At 41.2% G+C, this 20445-nt stretch overlaps 1 protein-coding gene across 5 annotated transcripts in view; it reads left to right on the top strand.

The window, feature by feature from the left end:
• The window catches only part of CDON (cell adhesion associated, oncogene regulated), a 119006-nt gene extending 105070 nt beyond the window's left edge, over positions 1-13936 (top strand). For 4 of the 5 annotated variants that reach the window (XM_083480362.1, XM_083480360.1, XM_083480363.1 and 1 more), the window contains 4 exons: positions 198-484; positions 3426-3505; positions 8948-9201; positions 9719-13936. In XM_083480362.1, the coding sequence (XP_083336488.1) occupies positions 198-484; positions 3426-3505; positions 8948-9201; positions 9719-9882 (785 nt within the window). In that variant the 3' untranslated portion in view covers positions 9883-13936. The remainder of the gene's footprint in view (positions 1-197; positions 485-3425; positions 3506-8947; positions 9202-9718) is intronic. The other variant, XR_014520205.1, reaches the window with a different exon arrangement.
• The last annotated feature ends 6509 nt before the right edge of the window (positions 13937-20445 follow it).

Below are 20445 nucleotides of genomic sequence, written 5' to 3'. Positions count from 1 at the left end.
CTGCTATCTAAACTCTGTTCGTCAGATTGTAACATGTTTTATAATTTGTAAAGGGCTTAAGGCATTGTAGTGCTAGGGGTGTAAACTCTACCGTGAACAGCCAGCTATAAAACGTTTTCATCTGTAACCTTTTCAGATAAAAAACATGTGTAAGAATTGAAGTGTTAAGCATTTTCTCCCAATCCTCACTCTTTCAGAGTATGACCCTCCTGGTTACCTTTACCAACGTGCTGATATCAATGGGCAAATGGTTGAGTACACGACATTACCAGGCACAAGTCGTATCAATGGCAGCATACATGGAAACTTTATCAGTAATGGAAACCATAATAATGGTTGCCTTCACCTCCATCACAAGGTTCCTAATGGAACGAATGGAATCATGAACGGTGCTGTAAATGGAGGAACTGTTGTTTATCCAAGGCACACTAACTCCCTGTCCAGAGCACACATGGAATATGAACACACCCACCACCTCGGAAATGTAAGTAACCCCTAGATGTTGGAGGCCTGTTTCTTGAACGTAATACGAAATGAAGTCTTAGGAAATGGAAAGCATTCAGCACTTAACAAAAATATGTTGAAAATTCCATAACATGGCATGCTTTGTGAAGCTTAACTTGCTGGAATTGCCTCATAGAGCTTTTACTGCACTGTTAGGGGTTAGAATCTTCATTTTTAAACAGCATTTTTAACACCCAATATTAATGTTTTGCTAACCTGGTGATTATAGAGAGGCTCGAAAAGGTTGGCTAAAAGATCAAGCATAGCAAATATGCTGTCTTTCAATTCTCATCTTTTCTTGTGACTCTGCCAAGTTTTTCAGAATAAAGATGTTATGCATGCATGTGTGAACCTGATGGGGTGAACAAACGCCACTGAAAAGTTTTGCGTTAGACTTGGTTGAAGAAAGTTGTGCCTTTAGTGATCTGTTTTTATATTATATATGTGCATGTCATCAATGGTGATTTTTTATGTGTGAACCAGCATATAGATAGATAGAGGTAACTTGCATAAGTGTAATTTCCCATGTACTAGTCTGTTTTGTTTTGTTTTTTTGTTCTTGAAGACTGTCAGCCTAACTTTGATGAAGGTGCTTGGGTGGAATTATTCCTCAGGCATTCTCAGTTTAATTCTACGTCATAGTAATAATGGCAGTTACACATTGGATACCCTTCCACTCACTTACATTGCTTGGAGATTTTTGTGATCTTATTGGAGACTTCTCACATTCTTCCATTAATTGTGCCAGAACCTTTAGCTTTATGACCAGGCTGTTACTACAGCCCCATTTCAGGTTTAACTTTTAAGCAGTGCTCTTTATTACACTACAGTGTGCCAAAACTTTAGGTTAATAAATCAAAAAATCGCTCCTCCTGGTCCTGCTCTGACACAGCATAAGTCTATCTGCATTCTGAATGTTTGAGACTTGGGTTGAAATTATTAAGAATGATTGTGATTAGGCCCCTGTATTATGAAAAAAATATGCATTTGTTTCCCCAAGGAATTATCTAAATAGCTAATCTTTTTTTTAACATTGGTCCTGCTCAAAACTGTTTGAATATTTTTGAGTAAGTACACTTCTAAGGTTTTTGGGGAATATAGGACTAGTGTTTGTTTTTGGTAACTGAACACAAGTGCTTCGTTTTAGGGAGAAACAGATTGCTGCTCAAGCAAGAGTTGCCACTTCAGATAACCTTGCCTTCTCTTATTTCTTTTTGCAGCACTCTTAAACTCATAAGTTCTCATTCTTTTTAAAAGCCAACCCAAACACTGATTTTACAAGTATCAAAACATGATTCTATAAGCATTCTGTAAGTGGTGGATATATCCAGACTATGTGAACCTAAACAGAACAATTGTCTATTGTCTATATAGGGGTATTCCAGGGACACAAACCTAAAACAGGTGTTAACCAGTTTTCTTTTAGATGCTTGTCTAAGGCCTGATTCTCACTTTGATATTTACATTCTGAATAAAAATATAGTCATACCTCAGGTTACAGACGCTTCAGGTTGCGCCTTTTCGGGTTGCACACCGCGCCAAACCCTTAAGTACCGGAACGGGTTACTTCTGGGTTTCGGTGCATTCACAGAAGCACTAAATTGCACTTTGTGCATGCACATAAGTGCCGAAGCGCGACCCCCTCATGCGCAGATGCGGCGCTGCGGGTTGCGAACGTGCCTCCCGCACGGATCACGTTCACAACCCGAGTGTCCACTGTAGTACCTCTTAAACTAAATATGAAATCTGTAGTTCAGCATGCATGCCTATAAAATAATCCAAAGCAAAGACCTTTTCTTTTCTTATTCACTGGTTTTGTTTATTTCAAAGGGCTGCATACTGACATTTATAGAGAGACACTCTTCCACTTAATGAGAGCCATGTGTCTGTTGTACTTGCCCCATCCATAATATCAAAGTGAGAATCTGCCTATAATATTCTAATTTGTCCTCTTCATCTTGAAACAACACACCAGGGCTAAATTGGAGCATGAAATTGGAATTTTGTGTGGCTATATAGTACGTTCTTTTAAAGCCCTCTGACCCACACACAGAACTATGGTTCTTATGATTTACTGGTGAGCAAATTTATTGCATTGAGCAAATGTGGCAACTTAGAACTAGAGCACAGGAGCAGTTTTGCTTTGGATGTCTTCATAGTCAAATATTGGACAGAAAGATTTGTTCAGTAGAGTTTGAGTCTTGGATGTAAAATGGTCTTTCACAGTCTTGAGTAGTTAAATAAGGATTTTTATTGCCACCTGTACTACCTCATTTTCAAATATTCCTCAAACCTGCATCTCCCTTTCATTCAGCAGTGAGGTATGTGTTAATCTTAGCATTTTTATTTGTAAAATTCTGCAGCCAAAACCAACAATTCAAAATCCCTCTCACCCCCCCAACCCCAAATCACTCTTGGCTGGTGAATTATTGCATCTGTGAAAATAAAGAACATTTCAAAACTGAGTTTGGTGAAGCAAGCTGATCTAATCAGATTAATTCCAAGAAAATCAGTCAGATGTATTCATCATACTAGCCACATGTATATCTTGTCTCCACAAGCAGACAAAAGTCTGTAGTGGAAAGGAAGTTACTTTCATGTCTCATCTGTGTGTGAAGCATTTTCAGTTTTGTCAAATTTGAGTTGGGCACTACCGGCTGAAAATAGAGCCAAGGAAATTACAACATACATGGGCAAGCTACAGCTGTTAGTTTTTGCTGTAGCATACATGCTGAAAGTTAGGCTTTGCAAAACAAATTTTGCAATACTGTGAGCTCTGTCTTTTTGATGAATGCCAAACTTCATTACAAATTAGAATAGAATCTGTTGTTGTTGTTAATTGTGACAGATGGCATGCTTAAGGGCTTGAGTTTATTCTGATTTGTTATTCTCTCCCCACCCCAAACCCCCAATTTATCTAGGGTGGTGGTGTATACACAGCTATGCCTCAGACAGACCCTTCAGAATGCGCGAACTGCCGGAACTGTCGGAACAATAACAGGTAGTAAACCAGGGGAGAGAGAATAAAGTGAGCTTTGGGATTGAGTCTGCTCCAGTTGCTTTCTACACTTATGCATTTTAGGGGCTTTCAAGTGGAGGTTGCTATTTATCCCTGATTTTCACATAAAGACTATGCAAGATTTATTTATAAAAGCTGTTACATTTTATGGAAATGTGCATCCTAAGATGTTGGCACTTTAACAGCAGCTTCCTGGGATTTCTCGAATACTTTGAGTCCAGAAACAGGTATCATAGCAGCTGGTGATGCTGCCTCAGGATAAAAATAATCTAATCTTGTGTTCTGTTACCTTGCCATTGCAAATGAATGGGTGAGCTTGCAAATCTTCTAGGTTTATTGTGGTTATCATACCACTGTGATTTCAACATGGGTGTCTCAAACATCCCAAACAAGGGATGAATATCATCACCCAGAGGAGCTTCTCTCTGGATCCTCGTAGCTTAGTTTGTAAGCTAAGCTTCCAAGAGGCATAGTTCTTTTGCCATCCCTTCTCTTTTATCTTCCCCATCTACCAGCACCTTCCAGTCTTTTCCCAACTGGAACATCTTTCTTGTTCCGTCTATGATATTGCATTGGTATATGATAGACCAGCAGATACACTCTGTATTCTTCCTTTTATATTGAATTATTACTATGAAGAGGCCCCAAAATAAGGCAAAAGTCCCTAAGCTCTGTACAGCAAAACAGAACAAACACAAGAAATGCAGATTATCTGCTCAATTTGTATGTTCCAGTTGCAAAATGGGAGTACTGGATTGACAATTTTGAAGTGTGGAAGGTGTTTTAACAGACCTCTTATCCTTGTAGTGAGGATGGGGCATGCAGTTAGGTAATGAGCTGAGTACCTCCAAAAATACAGGATCTGCATTTTGCCGTGAAGTATCTCTGAACCCTTCTCCTGAGGCTTCAGATCAATGGCAGGCTAAACACCACACCCAAAAAATGTAGCATCAAGCAAGAGAATTTCCAGTTTCCACAGATGCAAAAATATGTCATTTCACATAACGTTTATAAGAGTCAACAGGAGAAATGAAGCTGTCCAAGAACCAGCCACAAGGTTGGGTGTGGCTCACTGCTTAGCACTGGATACATTTGGCTGCTTTTGCAGTCCTGAAAACAGTTCCATCTTCAAATGTTATAGTATCTAGTTGCCACAAAAGCCATCCATCCACACAGAAAAATGCTCTTAGGAAGCACAATGACAGGAAAGAACAGCTGTTACAAGCTCATCATTTTTAGGCTGAAAGTTTCATGCTGCAACAGACAATTTCATTATTCGAAAAGAAGCTAACTGCATGTGCACATCAAGAGAAACTGGGTGATTGGATAGAACTAGTAATAAAGATAATCAAGCAGAGGTAATATCATTGTTAGATATTTCCACTTTACTCTTTTGTAAAAGGTGCCAATCCCTGCCCCCCAAGTTTCTTAAATGACCACAGCAATAACTAGTTGGCGAATCAGAGCGCCATGTATGCTGCCAGACATCTCTGCACATGCACCTGAATTCTTTGGCTTTCTCATTTCAACTGCAACTCCCTTAGGTGCACCAGAGGCTTCTCTAGTGAGACTATCAAATTTCAAGAGTGACTCTCTGGCTTCCATGGTGGCAGGAGTGGGAAGTCACATCTTGTGGGAGGGAGGTTCAGTCAACATCTCTTTAGTCTTACCCTTGATTTTTGCAACTTTCCATTAGCAAACATTGCACACCGTAGTCAGCGAGAAACCACTGTCTGTCTGCAGGGGACACGTGGAATGCCCTGGTTGATTACCAGGGTTAATTTGGTCTTATTTTGCACACAGCTGACCCTTCTGGGCCCTTAGATCAAACAAACTCAACATTTGTGGATCAATGCTAATGTTTTCCTGGTCAGACTGTTTTAAATACACCTGGGGTAATAGTTCTCTTTTACAGATGATAAAAAGCACTCCTTGTGTCGGCTGTATATTTTGAGCTTAGTGGCTTGTGGAGTAAGGGGAAAACCCTCATGCAAACATTTTTAAGTTTGTTCATTCCAGAATATAGCCAGTTTCTTGCCCTTCAGTGTAAAACAAGCGGAAATTAAATGGCTTAGTCAGGAGCCATTCTTAATTCCTTTGCTGTCAACTTAAGTAAGCACAGCTTCTAAAATAGATGATTGTACCGTAGAACTGTGTAGCAGTTTTGTGGTGTCAGTTTTTCTTAGTATTGAGTGTGGTGCAGTCATCCCAGTCTTCTCTAATCAAAGACTGATGTAACTATGATCCCAGGATTGCACAATCTCTACTTATAGTTGCCTGTGTTTTGAGTCGGTCACGTATTTATGAGTTTATTACTTTAGATGCACAAAGTGAATAATGTTTTTTTAAAAGAAAAAGTTATCTCCCAGCATTCAAGCCATTCTGTGTTGCAAATTGTAAAGCAAGTGTACTATCCTTTCAAATAGAATCAGACAAAAATGTAGTAGTAGATCTATGCTGACTATCAAAAGTTGGATTTTACAGGTCTTCTGTTAAAAATACACCAGGAGAGTTAATTTCACGATTATGGTTAGACCACAGTGTGCTCATCAGCATTTGCCTCTGCTGTCTGCATTTGTGATTCTTTTTGGGAATCTCTTTGATTCTTGCAATAGGATATGGGAAGGATCCGATTGCTCAGGTAGGGCTGAGGTTGCAATTGTTTTGATATGCGCATTTAAATATACATTTGGAAACCAGCACTTTGTCTATACTATTGGAAGAGCAGAGGCTCCTAATCAGAGGTTCTTAGTTGTTGCCTTACAGATGTGGAACTCCCTTCTAGATTTCCATTGAGGTCTCAGCCTGGATACCTTCCAGAAGTATTTTTAGGCTAGGTTTACACGTGCAGCAGAATTTATAAAAACTCCTAACCCACAAGGCATCTCACAGCTGTAAATCAAAACATAACAATTTACCAATAATAGAACTGTTAAAAATATACAGCAACAGGTTTGAATTACTCAAATCAAGCTAAAAATGTGGCAGAACAAAGTCTTTTCAATTCACATAAATGGCATTAAAGAAAGGACCAGTTGACTCTCCCAAAGACCGTTCCAGAGTCTAGACACTGCAGCCAAGTATGCAGTATCCTGGTGGACCTATGATGGCGGTGAGATGCGGAGCATGGCCTCTAAGAAGATAGAAACTTGAGACTATAGGTATCATTGTTATATGATCCCCATATTGGTTTAAAAGCCTTGCCAGGAATAGAACCCTTAGTTGTAATGAGGGGAGGTTTTAGCCGAGCATTCGAAAACATCTTTCCACCTGTAGTCTGATGTGATGCAGTCCATTTTACTGCCTCATTCTGCGACAGACATAACCTTCCCTGTTCTGGCTGGCTTTTGAAGCTCAGACGTAAAGTGACTTCTGTATGTAAATTGTGTAAATGCAGCATCAGGTTTTTTTTAACTTGGTAGAGTTGTGCTGTGTCTCAGCTGAAAATGACAGTGCTTAGGCATCCTAATGGGGTATAGAATGGAATAAATAATCCTCTAGTTGGTAAATGTAGGAGATGCAAATGTATATTTGGGGTAACTCTCATGGTCTCAAGATGTGGGCTACGACCTTCCTGGGGGATTGTGAAATAGTCATGGGAAAGTTATGCCACAGGAACTTCATGGAATAATCCAGCAGTGCTGGAAGACATAGACAGACCCTGGCTGGTAACGTGTGCAAGCAGCAGCTCAGTTCCTTGTCTTGGCAGAAAATATAGATATGGAGAAAGGGCAATAGCACTCCTGCTAAGGTCTTGAATATCCATTTGTTCAAGTCCGTAGGTTCTCACACGGCGCAGAAAGATATATGCTACTCTGTGCTACATTGTCTAGACACTCTTCCACTTGTACAAGGTTAAGGGAGCCTGAAAGTTTTTTAAAAAATTAAGAGGATGGCTTGTTAACTTGAGACACATTTTAAATATCCTGCAAATAAGAATCTTGCAGCTTGTGTTGTATTTGTCCATATGAGTGTTCCATTTGCGAAATGAATTTTATCTCTCTCCATTCACATTCCTCCTCCGAATCCACCTCTTCTATGAATCCTGTGCCCTAACTTCTTAATCTTGATCACAAGCCAAAACACAGTCTCTGTGTATTTCCATCTGCTCACATTAATCCCCTTCTCCTAGCTCTGTTGTCTCTCATCATGACGAAAGTTAGATTGTAAGCTACTTGCAGCAGGGTGACTTTTTGGTTGCTTCTGTAAAGTGCAAAGCACGTCGTTGGCACAGTATAAATAACAAAGCATTTCTAATTATGATTCTGCTTCTGTGGCTAAAGAAAGTTCCACATAATAAGCTTTCTGTCTGTAAAGCTAAATATTATGTAGCTTTAGGATGTATTTTGACAGCCATTGTGAATAAGTGGTGTGGTTGCCAAGGAATAATTTAAGACAGAGCTTCATGTTAAGCATCTTCTTCCTAGGAGATAATTATGGAGAGCTAGCAAACCATAGTCAATGAAAAGTGAATGAATTCAAAGAATGTTTATGCCAGTAGTTCCTCTACTTGGTGGAAGAATACTTTCTATGTTTTATTTCAAGTTCTCATAATAAACCCTGTAACAAGAAAAGGTTTAATTTAAATCACTGTAAACATGTATATATGTGAGAGGATGAACTGCAGTGTCAAAATATTTTTGCTACTTCTATCATAGTTTTGGAGAATATTCTTAATTGCTCACATGTTTTGTGTCCCAGATTTTCAGTTCATATGCCTGTCTTAAATAGATATGGGTGTGCTTTGGTTTCTCATTTGTTTAGTTACAAATAATATAGTTAAGTACTTGTTAGCATATATCTTGAAAGTTGAAAAAGCAAGTTGATAACCACCTCAGTGTCCTTAGAAGCTAGTTCTCCAGCTGCAAACATTTATAGCACTGGCAGTTTCCCAACACTTTGGATTAGCTCTGGGCATGTCTACAAAGGATTTTAGCTGTAAGATGCCTTTTTTGTTGTTCAAAGGCTAAGTAGATTCCGCTATAAGGAATTGACTTCCTTCCCTGCTTGACTAGTCTTTCACAATCCAGAATGAGAGAGAATTATCAAAGATTCTTTCTGGGAAGGCTTAGAAAGCATGTTCTCACTTTCTAAGTTTACAATGCTGAAGAATCCAATATTGAATGTAATCACTCTATCAGCAGCACTTTAACAGAGGTTGAGTTACCAATTGCAAGAGCAAATTGATATTGAAGTTCTTTTTCTTATATTTTCAAAAAAATACCCCAATTAAAAATGTGTAAGAGAGCACTTAGTGGGAGCTGTCTTTTTTAAAAAAAATAAAAAAACTCTCTATTTTGTACAACTGGGTAATGAAACATTGTTTATTTCATTTATGAATCACTCTATAAGGTACATCACAAAGTGATTTACAGTATACTTTATAGTGAGCCATTTTCCATGAACGTGTTTGAATTTTTCTAGGTGCTTCACTAAAACCAGTGGCACTTTGGGAAGCAACCCTGCAGCTGTGATGCCCATTGTAGCACCTTATCAGCAGGACAGTTTAGAAATGAAACCGTTGAATCATATGATGGTTGCGATGTGCTTAGCGTCCACAACCCCCGGGTGCAACGCTGAGGCAGAGGAAGACGGCAAGGAGAAAGTGGATCCCCCATCTCCTCGGGACTCCTGTGACCAAGAAAATGTGAATCCACTCAGTACAGATTGTATAGAAGGTACGCCAGCATTTTGGGAATTGTGGAAATATATAGCTGCCTCCGAGGCAGTTGCTTTTTATTTATAATCAGAACAATTTAGCACAGAAACCAAACTTAGACTGAGATTAAATACTTAAGCTTCTTGTGGTTCCCTGTGCATGTTATGGAATTTGGTGCTGTGGTGCTTAAACTGCGGGCTTCTTTTTCTTTTTTAAAAATGGATTTCATCCAGTACTCTCCTTGGATTATTTGTGGTGACTAAATAGTTTTAAACACTGTGCTAATTTATTTAAATCTCTGCCAAGACCACCTTCGGCTGTGATCTTGTGTTTCAGCAACTAAGATTAATCAAACTAGCTACTTAGGATAGAAGAGCTGCAGGACAGCGGGGGAGGGAGGAATGTTGATGATTCATCAAATAGTAGTCTTGTTTCCCAGCCTGTTGGAGCTTGTATGAAGCCTCTTGATAAATTGGATGGTTGTTGAAGTTGCTAATAGACAACTAGACGATAATAGCTGTGTTTTTAATTTGCAGATCACAGTGCACATTTGGAAACATCAGATCACATGTTGAGCTGGAGCCCCCTGATTCTCCAGCCTCTTTCAAAAGACTGCAATGAAAAGACAGAAGGGATTTCAAATGGCGTTACATTGGACAGTTTGGGGAGTCTTCGACAGCTCCAAGTACAAGAGACTTAAGGAACTGACCTCCTTCCCCTCCCCACTTAAAGCCAGTAACTGCACAGCAGAGTCGCTGAAAGAGACTTACAACAGGATGTTAATTATAAAAGATGCTATTTATTTTTTGGTGTAGTGTCCTATGAATGTATGTTTTTAAGAAAGCCTTTTGCCTTTTCATTTTATTTATGTCTTGAGAAATTCCTTCCCATCCTTCCCAGCACGACACCATTGTGACTATCTGAAGGTATGTTGTCATTACAGGAAACATACTAAAATGTTTTCCATGGACATTGGAAGAATACAGCTTCACTTTAGTGCAAACATTTAGGAGAAGTGCTTATTGGATTGGTTCAGATCCAAGCTGATCTTCAGTTTATAATTTACAATTTGGTGATATAACTCCACGGGATGGTTCAGTGCAAATGAAAACAGAATGAACTTTTGGCTATGGAAATTTAAATTGTTACAGCATATTAATGAACTGTTGCCACCTAACTCTAAACACCCTAATGTGGAAAAACATGGAACTTGCAATGGAAGTCTGGTTCTCAGTCAGTGCTAGCGAACACTTGTTGGAAAATGGCAGGACTGAAGAGAGGCTCATTTAAGTGAATGTAGTAGTTGAGGTGTGGAGTTCTTGCCATACTCGTTCCAGATAGTGAAAGGCACAACATGGGCAACAATTAATGGTTGGCAGACACATATGTAACCCTTACTGCTGGGTGGAAGAGTTGAGCATGGGTATTTTGCACCGGTGCCCCTTGTTGCCATTCTAAAGTGTTTTGATTTGTTTCCTCATGTTCCTGTTATGTGTCCTGTGCATCAAGGAGAATGTACAGGGCACATTTTCTACTTGGGTTAGGTGAGCTTTTTTGAAAGGCTTTGTAGGATGCTTGGGTTAAAAAAAAACAAGGGGAGAATTTGATGTCAGTGATTTAGGAAAGCAATCAAAATTGTTCTGGATTGAAAATGGCTCCCTCCTATCTCCCCCCCCCCCTCAAATTTGTGTTTCTGGCGTTTGCTTTAAGGGTAAATAAGTTCATACACGGTCCACATTAAGGAAATAGAGAGGTAAACACCAGGAGGGAAATGGCCAGAATGGAGGAAGTTGAGAATAGTTGTCCTGGTTAATCCGCAGTTAGAACCTTTTATAACTAGTCACTTTCACAAGATGGAGCAGTATTGAGAGAGGTTTGGGGACAAAAGTGCTAGTTGTTGGTAGTTAAGTTTAGCAACACATTCTATGAAATAGGTCGTACAAACTCACCCTTTGCCAGAAGTTGGTCCAGAAAAGGGTTCTGCTTTGGCTGCTTTATAAATACACTGGAGCATTACACAATCAAGCTTAGAATGTAAGGCCTCTAGAACATTTTGTTCGTTTGGTTTAGGCACCAGCTTCAGACTCAAGTCCTTTGCCTTACACCTTCCCAGGGTTGCCAACTTGAATAAAATATTGGGGGGGGGGGGAAGCTTCCCAAAGATTATCATGATGATTCTGTGTATCTTCATGGAACTTGGATAATAGGTGTAAAAGCAGGGCAGTCAGGGTTGGGGGTGATGCAGAATGTTTAACACCCTTGTTTCACTTCTTTTGGAGTACAAAATAGCTGCTTCACCCCACAGCGCCCAACACTATTCAATGGTTGTGTCAGACTTGCAGCCAAGTTGTACAACACCTGTATATGTATCTTTAAGAAAGGTGCCTGTGCTTCAGAAATAGCTGAGGGCACAGTGTGGACGTCACAAGGCTAGCTGCATATTTCCACCTTCTCCCAGTTTTAACCAGCACAAATAAAACAAACTTACACTTGTAAAACAGCTCCACGAATTGGAGGCACGTAACACTATAGTTGCAGTTGCCCCGCGGCAATATGAATTCATTTTCCTAGCTAGATCCAGGAACTAGAAACGCCCCGTTTGAAGAAAGGGTGAGGGGGGGGGAATAGAGGAAAGGCCAAATATACTGAATAGTAATTGCAAGCCCCTTACAGAAGAGCAGAGATGCTCATAGGTGCAATGTACCATACTGAGTAACATTTGTGTGTTTTGTGAGTGTGTGTGTGCGCGCGCGCGATAAAGACAAGCTTTGTATTTTTATATCTGTTGCAGCAATTGTCAAATGCTGTGTGTGTATATAGTGTGCGATTATTTTATATAATATATTATGTATATTATATAATTTTATAAATAAGGCTCCCTAATGAGAATTTGCAGTGCTTATTTGGGTTACTGTGCAAGGACCCCTTTCTTTGTAGGAAATTAGAACAAGATTCAACTTATAATTAGGCCCACAGAACATCTCTGCTGCTCATCTCCAAACTAAACTAACGGCTGGAGACTTCCGAGAAATTACTTTTCAAAGCCTTAGAGGGGGAGTGACAACTAGTAAACGAATGTGACCTGGTGGAAGCAAAGTCCCAGCTGGTTTGGAGACAATTATTATATATGCCTTTTCAAAAAGCAAGAATGTCAGAGTACCTTTGATGTGGGAATTTAAGGGATTCTGGCACCTTCTCTGTCATACGAGGCCACTTCAATTCAAAAGAGTCCAGGCAGGTAACATGAGCCTTTCGATGTGGAACTGAGAAAGTCATACTCGGAGGCTGGGAAAGAGTTTGTAATCTGTTGTAGTAGGATCTCATCAAGGACTGCTTTATTTATATTGTGTGACACTGTTTTAAGTGTTTTTCCTTTTTATTGTATTTTATTTATAAAAGTTATATATTGCCTTTATATTTTAGGGGGATTGTGAGTTTTCCCTCAATCATAGGTGTGTAATTATGAACCTTGCAAAGCATAGAAAAGTGGCCAAGTTTCTCTGAGCCACGTGCTCATTCAGTGCCCACTATCATATTAGATTCTGACTAGTGACTTCTGGCCAGGAAACCTAAGAAAATCTTGTTTTTGCATGTACTGATGGATAATAATGTGCCTTCCTACTTGGTATCCACTTAAGCTGTCACTGCCATTTCAAATTCATTAAGCACAATAAATTTGTGGGACTTTTTAATGGCTCACAAAGCACTTTCATGAGACTTACAGCATCTTGTTTAAAAACTTTAGAATGCTAGCTTCTCAATGTTTCTACTCCTCATGTCTTCACAGAGCTTTGGAACCAAATAAGCAAGTAGAAGTCTAAACTCCACATTCAATCTCATGCTTTTAGTGTTTAGCATATTTTCCCTGAATATTTCTCATATACAAAATTCATGATCAGAATATATTACTGCCACAGACAAATTCTTCATGTCTGTCATCAGTAGTTTGGCATCTGACATGTGTCCTCGTGGTAAGATGCAGATTATGTTAAAGCAGAAAGAAAATGCACAATTTTGGCTTGTGATAGGTTAGATGTTCTCCTTTTGTTCATCCTCAAAGTCTCTGACTTATTAGAAGGGCTTCTGACTATTTTAAAATGGCAAGAACTGATGCAGCGATATATTATTATACCACAGCTATCCATGTTATGCATGGCACTAGCAGGTATGTAAGTCCAAGCACAAAATTGGAAGTATGTCCCACTGATATCTGTCTTCCTTACTTCAACATAAGGAGCCAGTGCTGGGAAACAACTTCAGCTTTGACAAGTTTTTTTTAAACAACTTTCTTGATGGCATATGTCCTGCCTATGGAACTGAAGCATTTCTCAACCTGGTGCCCTCTGTATGTTGCTGGATTACAATTTCCATAATCCCAAAACATTGGTCATACTGGCTAAAGCTGATGGAGTCAACTTCTGAAGGGTACCAGGTTAAGGGATACTGGTCTTCATTATAAAAAGGTCTTATCCCCCTCCAATCTCTTAAAGCAACTTGGTTAAATAAAGTATTGCTGTCTAACCAGCAAGCATTCTAATATTTGTAATTCTTGTTCTTTTGCAAATAAATGGTTTTAAAGATGCATGTCTTTTGTATCATATAGAAAAAAATACACTATATTTTCCTTTAAAAGTTGTAATATTCTTTTTTAAAAAAGAAAATTGTACATATGTTTAAATGATGTAGGTTTGGGCAGGATTTTCCTTGTTTTTAATATTAAAGAGAATGCTGCTGCTTTGGTGTAATAGTTACAATTGCTGTCTGGTGTTTCAGTCTCCAATGTTTAAATCTGAATTCTCCAGAATTATGGTTTCCAAGTGCTATACGAAGTAAGTTAACTGCTTAACAGTGCTTTGTTATTGTTATTTTGGTATTAGTAGTAGTACACACAACATTTCTTTCTTTCTTTCTCTCTCTCTCTCTCTCTCTCTCTCTCTCTCTCTCTCTCTCTCTCACACACACACACACACACACACACACCTGCGCATCATAAAATTAAATGATTGGTTAGTATACTATGTGTTTACCCCGGACATATGGGGATATTTTCAGGACCTTTTCAATAATTGTGCCCTGGTTTTGGAATGCTCTCCCCAGAAAAGTTCCTCTGGCACCCACTCTGATAGTTTTCCTACAACAGGTGAAGTCCTTTTTTATTTTCCCAAGCTTTTTTTTTTTTACTGAACCCAATAGATCAATTGGGTTGTGTTTTTTTTTGCTGCCCTCTATAGGTTTGATGTTTTTTAGTTTATACATAAGTTTATACATACATTATTTTATGGTGTTTAAATTGGTGTTTGATAATACATTTGGAATAGTAATAATAACAAATAATAACTAATTTCAAATCCACTATTTGGCACACACCTTATTTAAATGGTGACATTAGATCAGCCTTCTCTCACCTGGTGCTGTTCCAAAGTATTGAACTATAACTCCCAATATTCCCTAACCATGGCTTTGCTGCCTAGAGCTGATGGGAGCTATAGTCCTGACACCTGGAGAGCAGGTGAGGGAAGGCTGCGCTTGAGGATTACAGTGCTTTCATGTGTTTGCCACTGCCATCCCATAACCAGCTGTTGCTATACTGCATTGGTGCTTAAAACTGCTGTGGAGGTTTCATATAAAATATCAACCCAAGCACTTACTATGGTTGCCTTCCTCTGGGGACCAGTTTTTCCAGCAGACAATTAGAACAGGCTTGTAATAATTGTGGAATTGGATGCCATTTCAGGGACAAAAAGCAAACTGCACCTTTTTCACATAACGTGTGTACTGCCAAGCCTTGTGTATTTTTAATATTGCCTGTTGTGGATCTGTGTCACCTGTCTAAATGGCCTTTAATGTTTGCGGCATTTCAGTTATCTTCCACAACTGTCAACTCTGAAAAGGGCCCCCAATGAAGTTTAGAAGTGTTTTTATAAAGATGAATACATAAGAAGCCAGCTGCTGAATCAGGCCAGGGGCCCATCTTGCTCATCATCCTGTTCTTGTAGCGACCACCCAGATGCCTGGGGGAAGCGTGGAAGCAGGACCTGAATGCTACAGCATTCTTCCCTCCTCGCCACCTCAAGAGAAGGACATAAGTTGAGAAGCTCCTAGATTGCTCTAAGGGAAAGTGTAGTGTAGTCAAACCAGCCTGTGAAACTGCTCTGCACCAAGACTGCTTCCTGCAGTTGGTCAGACTGCCTTGTCTATAAAATCTTACACTAGAAATCCTCACAATTCCCTACGAGACCCCTCTCCAGCTATCTCTTGAGTAGCCACTGCCTTAAAACTGGACCTGCAGCGACGCCTCCACAGCTTCTATATCACTCCTTTGCCCACCCATCCTCATATAATTGGTCAATGATTTTTGCCACACCCCTATCTCCTTGTTTCAACTTATTGAGCTGCTGTTCTGCCTGTCTAAATATGTTCCACAAATCCTATGATCACTCTTAAGAAGGTAGGAAATGGAATCCTACTTTCTTGTCATGGCCTACGGAGACCGTGGATGTTGCAGCCTCAACATATACCCCAAAACAAGATTCCTTGAAGCAACCTGCTTTTAAAGTGTTCCCTGATCCAGATCCTAAGAGTGGGTTCCTGTGATTTGAATTACATAGTTGTGAATTATTTCCTAGCTGCGTGCCAATGATGAGCAAAAGCAGTACTTGGTGTTAATGCAACCCTTAAAAGGAGAGGAATCTTCACCAAGTCTGGAGCCCAGCGACAATGGCTGAAGCCACATGGAGCTATTGGACTCAGGCAGAGGTTAGGAACTTGTGACCCACCACCAACATCCTTGACCATTGGCCATGTTAGCTGTGGTTGATGGGAACAGAGAGTCCGACAAGACCTGAATGGCCACTTGTTCCCAATTTCTGGGCTAGGGAACCTTACAGAAAGGCAGAATGTGGTGGTATGCCTTTTTAATTGCAGAGAGACCGGAGTTGGGCTTCCAGTGACCGAGGCACAAACTTTTCTTTGGTGTAGATATTAGAAGAGAATGTCTGTGTGGTGGTGAGGTTGCTACAACAAAATGCACTGTGTACAGAAATGTGATAGCAAGCAGGCAGATTGCTTGGGTAGTGAATGCCGTCTCCCACCGATCCCATAGACAAGCTGGGGGGGGGGGGCGATGTGTCTGGGTCTTTGCCTGGGCCTTGTTTGCTGAAGAGTCTCATTGTTCCAGTTGCTTAGGGCTGCTGTTTTATTGGCCCAGGCAAGTCGCTAATGAGAGATGAGAGGATGCAGGGATTCCATGGCAGATGAGACCGGGTGGGTGCTTGTGGGGCTGGCAGTTCCCACAGTTTTTCTGACTGTCCTCTTGGGAGACAATGAAAGGAATGTCTCCTATGGTTAAAGTAGCTGTTGACATCCTATGTTCTTTGAGGCACTGGATTTAAAACTAGGAGGGATTAATCTGATGCAGCCAGAACTTCTGTTAGCATGTGTGCCCCTAACCACCCCCTTTCTCATTCATTTGAACAATGAGCTGAGCAAACAACTGGCTCTTCAATCCATTCCTCTGTCCCTGATCATCAGCTCAACCTCTCCTCCACCTGCTAAGATTTGGACCACCATAAATCACCTAGGAATGGCTGTGTTGATTTCAGCAAAAATAAATAAATGGGAGGGCAGGCACATGTCAGTAAATGAATGTATAAGCTGCCTTTCCATCTTGAACAGAAGATTCAAAGGTCACAACATGTTGGAAACAGAAACAGAGAAAGAGCAAAAGTGGCCAGTTCGTGAGCTGAAATCAGCCAAGGAAGTGATGCTGTTTGACTGATGAAACTCATCACAACAAATAGCCAGTGTGTTGAGCCACAGCTTGGTGGCAGTGTGTGTGTGTGTGTGTGTGTGTGTGTGCATATGCAGCCATGAGACATGGACATAGCCCCTGGCATCTCCATTTAAAGCAGGAATCACAGCATTCACAGAACTTACCTAGGCAGCATTTAAGGGCACTGCAAGAAGGACTTGAAAGCAACCTAGAGCCATGGCTACAGCCTTTGTCTGTAGAGCAATTATTAGCTCCACTTTTCCAGACCGGATTAGACAATTTTCCAGTCTTTTCAGGCAAACTCTATCCCCCAAGGAAAAAGCCCAAGGGTGACAAAAGGGGTGAGGGGTATCATTAGTAATAGCTTGTGGTGCAGTAAAGTAATTTTGGACTATTGCCTTACAGTGACAACACTTTTTAGACTCCAATGTGTATAATACACTTCACTTCAAGCTATGGGAAACCAGTCCTCTGTTTATGCCAACTTGCCTGCTCATGTTGCTGAGTGGGACCCTGGGTGCCTGTTCCAAAGTCTTGATGATGCCACTGGCAAGAGTTGTGGTGCTCCGACTGGGTGAAGATTTCTGCACATGGTTCTTGGGTATATGAATTTTGGGGTGATTTACATCACATGCTCAAGAGACTTCTTAAAATTATCCTTCTCCCTGGACCATACCATGTCAGGCAGTGAGATGTGGGGGTTGAACTGCCTGGGGGAATACTCTCTCCCACCCACAAATTTCTGGGTAGAGAAGAACTAATGCAGCCTAGCAAAAGACAAGAATTCTTACCTTGGAAGGAGATTCTCTCACTTTCAGCATTCAAGGTGCTGTTGATGTGCAGGAGCATTCTAACATGCAACTGCTCCACCTCCAGTCCAATTATACAGAATAAGCTCTAAAGTTCAGTGTTCTTCCAGTGGCCCATCCATTTTTGTTCCTTGGTGTTCAGACCCTTTATCAGCACATTAGACCAGAGATTGACTATTAGTGGCCCTCAGGTGTGGTTGGACTCCAGCTCCCATCAGCCCCAGCCCAAATGGTCAATGATGATGAGAGTTGGAATCCAAAACATCCGGAGAATCACAGGTTCCCCATTAGATAAAAAAAAAAGAATCTTCTTCACCTCCAACAGCTAACCTATAGCCATTGACTTAGAAGTTGTCTTGTATTTGCACAAGAGATGGACGCAGCCATTCCCAAGGAGCAAAATAATTTTGCAAAGCCCTGAAATGGGTGCATGATACAGTCGCACTGGGGTTTCCAAACTGGGAAATTAGTCCATTGGTTACCACACTTCTTCTTGGACCTGGGGCTCCAGATAGACTACCCAGCCTCCTTCAAAAGACAGTAAGGAAGAGGTGGTCCGAGAGCCTAGCTGAGCAGAGACGTCAGACCCATTTCAATAGATTCGTCCAACCATTTCCATCAAGCAAGACTTAACAGGAGGGGCGGCAGGGAGGGTATAGCTATGGCAAAGAAATATTTCCTGAGTTGTTGTGGATCAAACACAAAGGTGACTGTCAGCTAGTCGTAAGGGGCAGACATGGGTAGAGCTGTGAGGGCAGCTTCTACCGAAACAGGAATCGCCACGAGACTTTTATTGCTCCTCTATCTCCAAAGGGCACCCATAAGAGTGAATTTAACCTGTAGGATGACCATTGGGGAGAAAGGATAGCATCTATCTCTACCAAAATGGCAAGATCCGACCTGGGACTGTGCTTCTATATCTTTTAAATGTAGCACTTGACTTGATGCCTGCTTTCTGCAGGCATAGGGTGTGCAAGGGAGTTCCCTTTGGGCAGGTCCCTTGTGCAGGCTAATCCAGAAGCCTTGGCTCTACTGCCCCTCAACTGCTCTTCTTTGCCAATACAAAATCCTGAGTACACTTTAGGGCTTCTGATGGTACATTTGCAACCACATTTCTACTTGCCCCACATCTTGTGGTGTCTGGCATCAGGCAGGTGGGTGTGGTTTTGACCAAGTAAATGTGTTTAGGATCTGGATGATAGGTTAGTTTGGACCCTTTCTTTGGGCTCCTTCACACTTCCCCTTGTCCCGTGCCTAGGAAGTATGGCTTTGAGCAGTTTTGCCTTTGCCCAGCAACCGTCCCCTGGAAAACCAGCACTTTAGCGGTGATTGGGAACCAAGGACAATCTGTGGGGAAACCCAATTGCCCTTCGTTCCCATTCAGTGCTAAACCATGGGGGGGGGTTGGGGGGGAGTGGGGGGGCAAACAGAAATGTGGATGAGCCCTTGCACTCATGGAGATATCCATTCATCAGAACAACCAAAATTTTCAGTCAGTGGCTCACAGATCCCATCACAATTGGCATTGTCTCCAAGAGGCAAGCATCTTCTTGAGATAGGCAAAAATGACCTTTTCTTCAGCCTACTATATATCTTGCAAACTGAATGTGTTTGCTTAATGTCAGCTGAGGACTTAAACAAGTTCCACTTGGATGGGAGTTGTAGAAAACAGCTTGGTGGTTTCGATCTAGCCAGCAATTAGAGAAATAGGTCTGAGGTTTAAAGCAGGCTGGCAGCCAAGTAAACTAAAAAAAAAACCCACCTAAGACAAATATTGAGTTAGAAGCAAGGTCTTGCTTTCCATTTCTGCGGTCGTAATTTGTGTAATGTTAAATAGCCACCTGCACATTTTGGTTTGAACCTAACTGTCAGAGAAACCGGTTTTTAGTGGCAGAGCATATGGGCCACATGCAGAAGGTCCCAGGTTCTGTCCCCAGCATTGCCAAATGGGATTGGGACAGTCCTGAAACTCTGAGGTGGTGCTGCCAGTCAGTGCGGACCGAGGGGTAGCAAATGTGGTGCTTTCCAAATGCTATGTACTGCATGCTCCCATCAGCCTCAGGCAGCATAGCCAAAAGCCAGGAGTGATGAATGTTGTTATCGAGGGAACACTGCATAGGTTCCAGCATAGTGTAGTGGTTAAGAGTGGCAGTCTCGTAATCTGGTGAACCGGGTTCGCGTCTCCTCTCCTCCACATGCAGCCCCACTCACCTCACAGAGTGTTTGTTGTGGGGGAGGAAGGGAAATGAGATTGTTAGCTGCTTTGAGACTCCTTAGGGTAGTGATAAGAAGAGGAGGAGTTTGGATTTGATATTCCGCTTTATCACTACCCAGTGAGAGCCAGTGAGCCACTGAGAGCCAGTGTGGTGTAGTGGTTAAGAGCAGTAGTCTCGTAATCTGGGGAACCGGGTTCGCATCTCCGCTCCTCCACCTGCAGCTGCTAGCTGACCTTGGGCTATTCACACTTCTTTGAAGTCTCTCAACCCCACTCACCTCACAGAGTGCTTGTTGTAGGGGAGGAAGGGAAATGAGATTGTGACTTTGAGACTCCTTAGGGTAGTGATAAAGCGGGATATCAAATCCAAACTCCTCCTCCTCCCCCCTGCCCCTTGGTGAAAATATATTGAGCTAGATGAACCAGCTGTCTGACGTGATACAATGCAACTTTCTATTAATCCAAAGC

This window comes from Podarcis liolepis (assembly GCF_965112155.1).
Source record: "Podarcis liolepis genome assembly, chromosome: 16".
NCBI classification, from domain to species: domain Eukaryota; kingdom Metazoa; phylum Chordata; class Lepidosauria; order Squamata; family Lacertidae; genus Podarcis; species Podarcis liolepis.
This window is presented reverse-complemented; position numbering and strand designations above follow the sequence as displayed.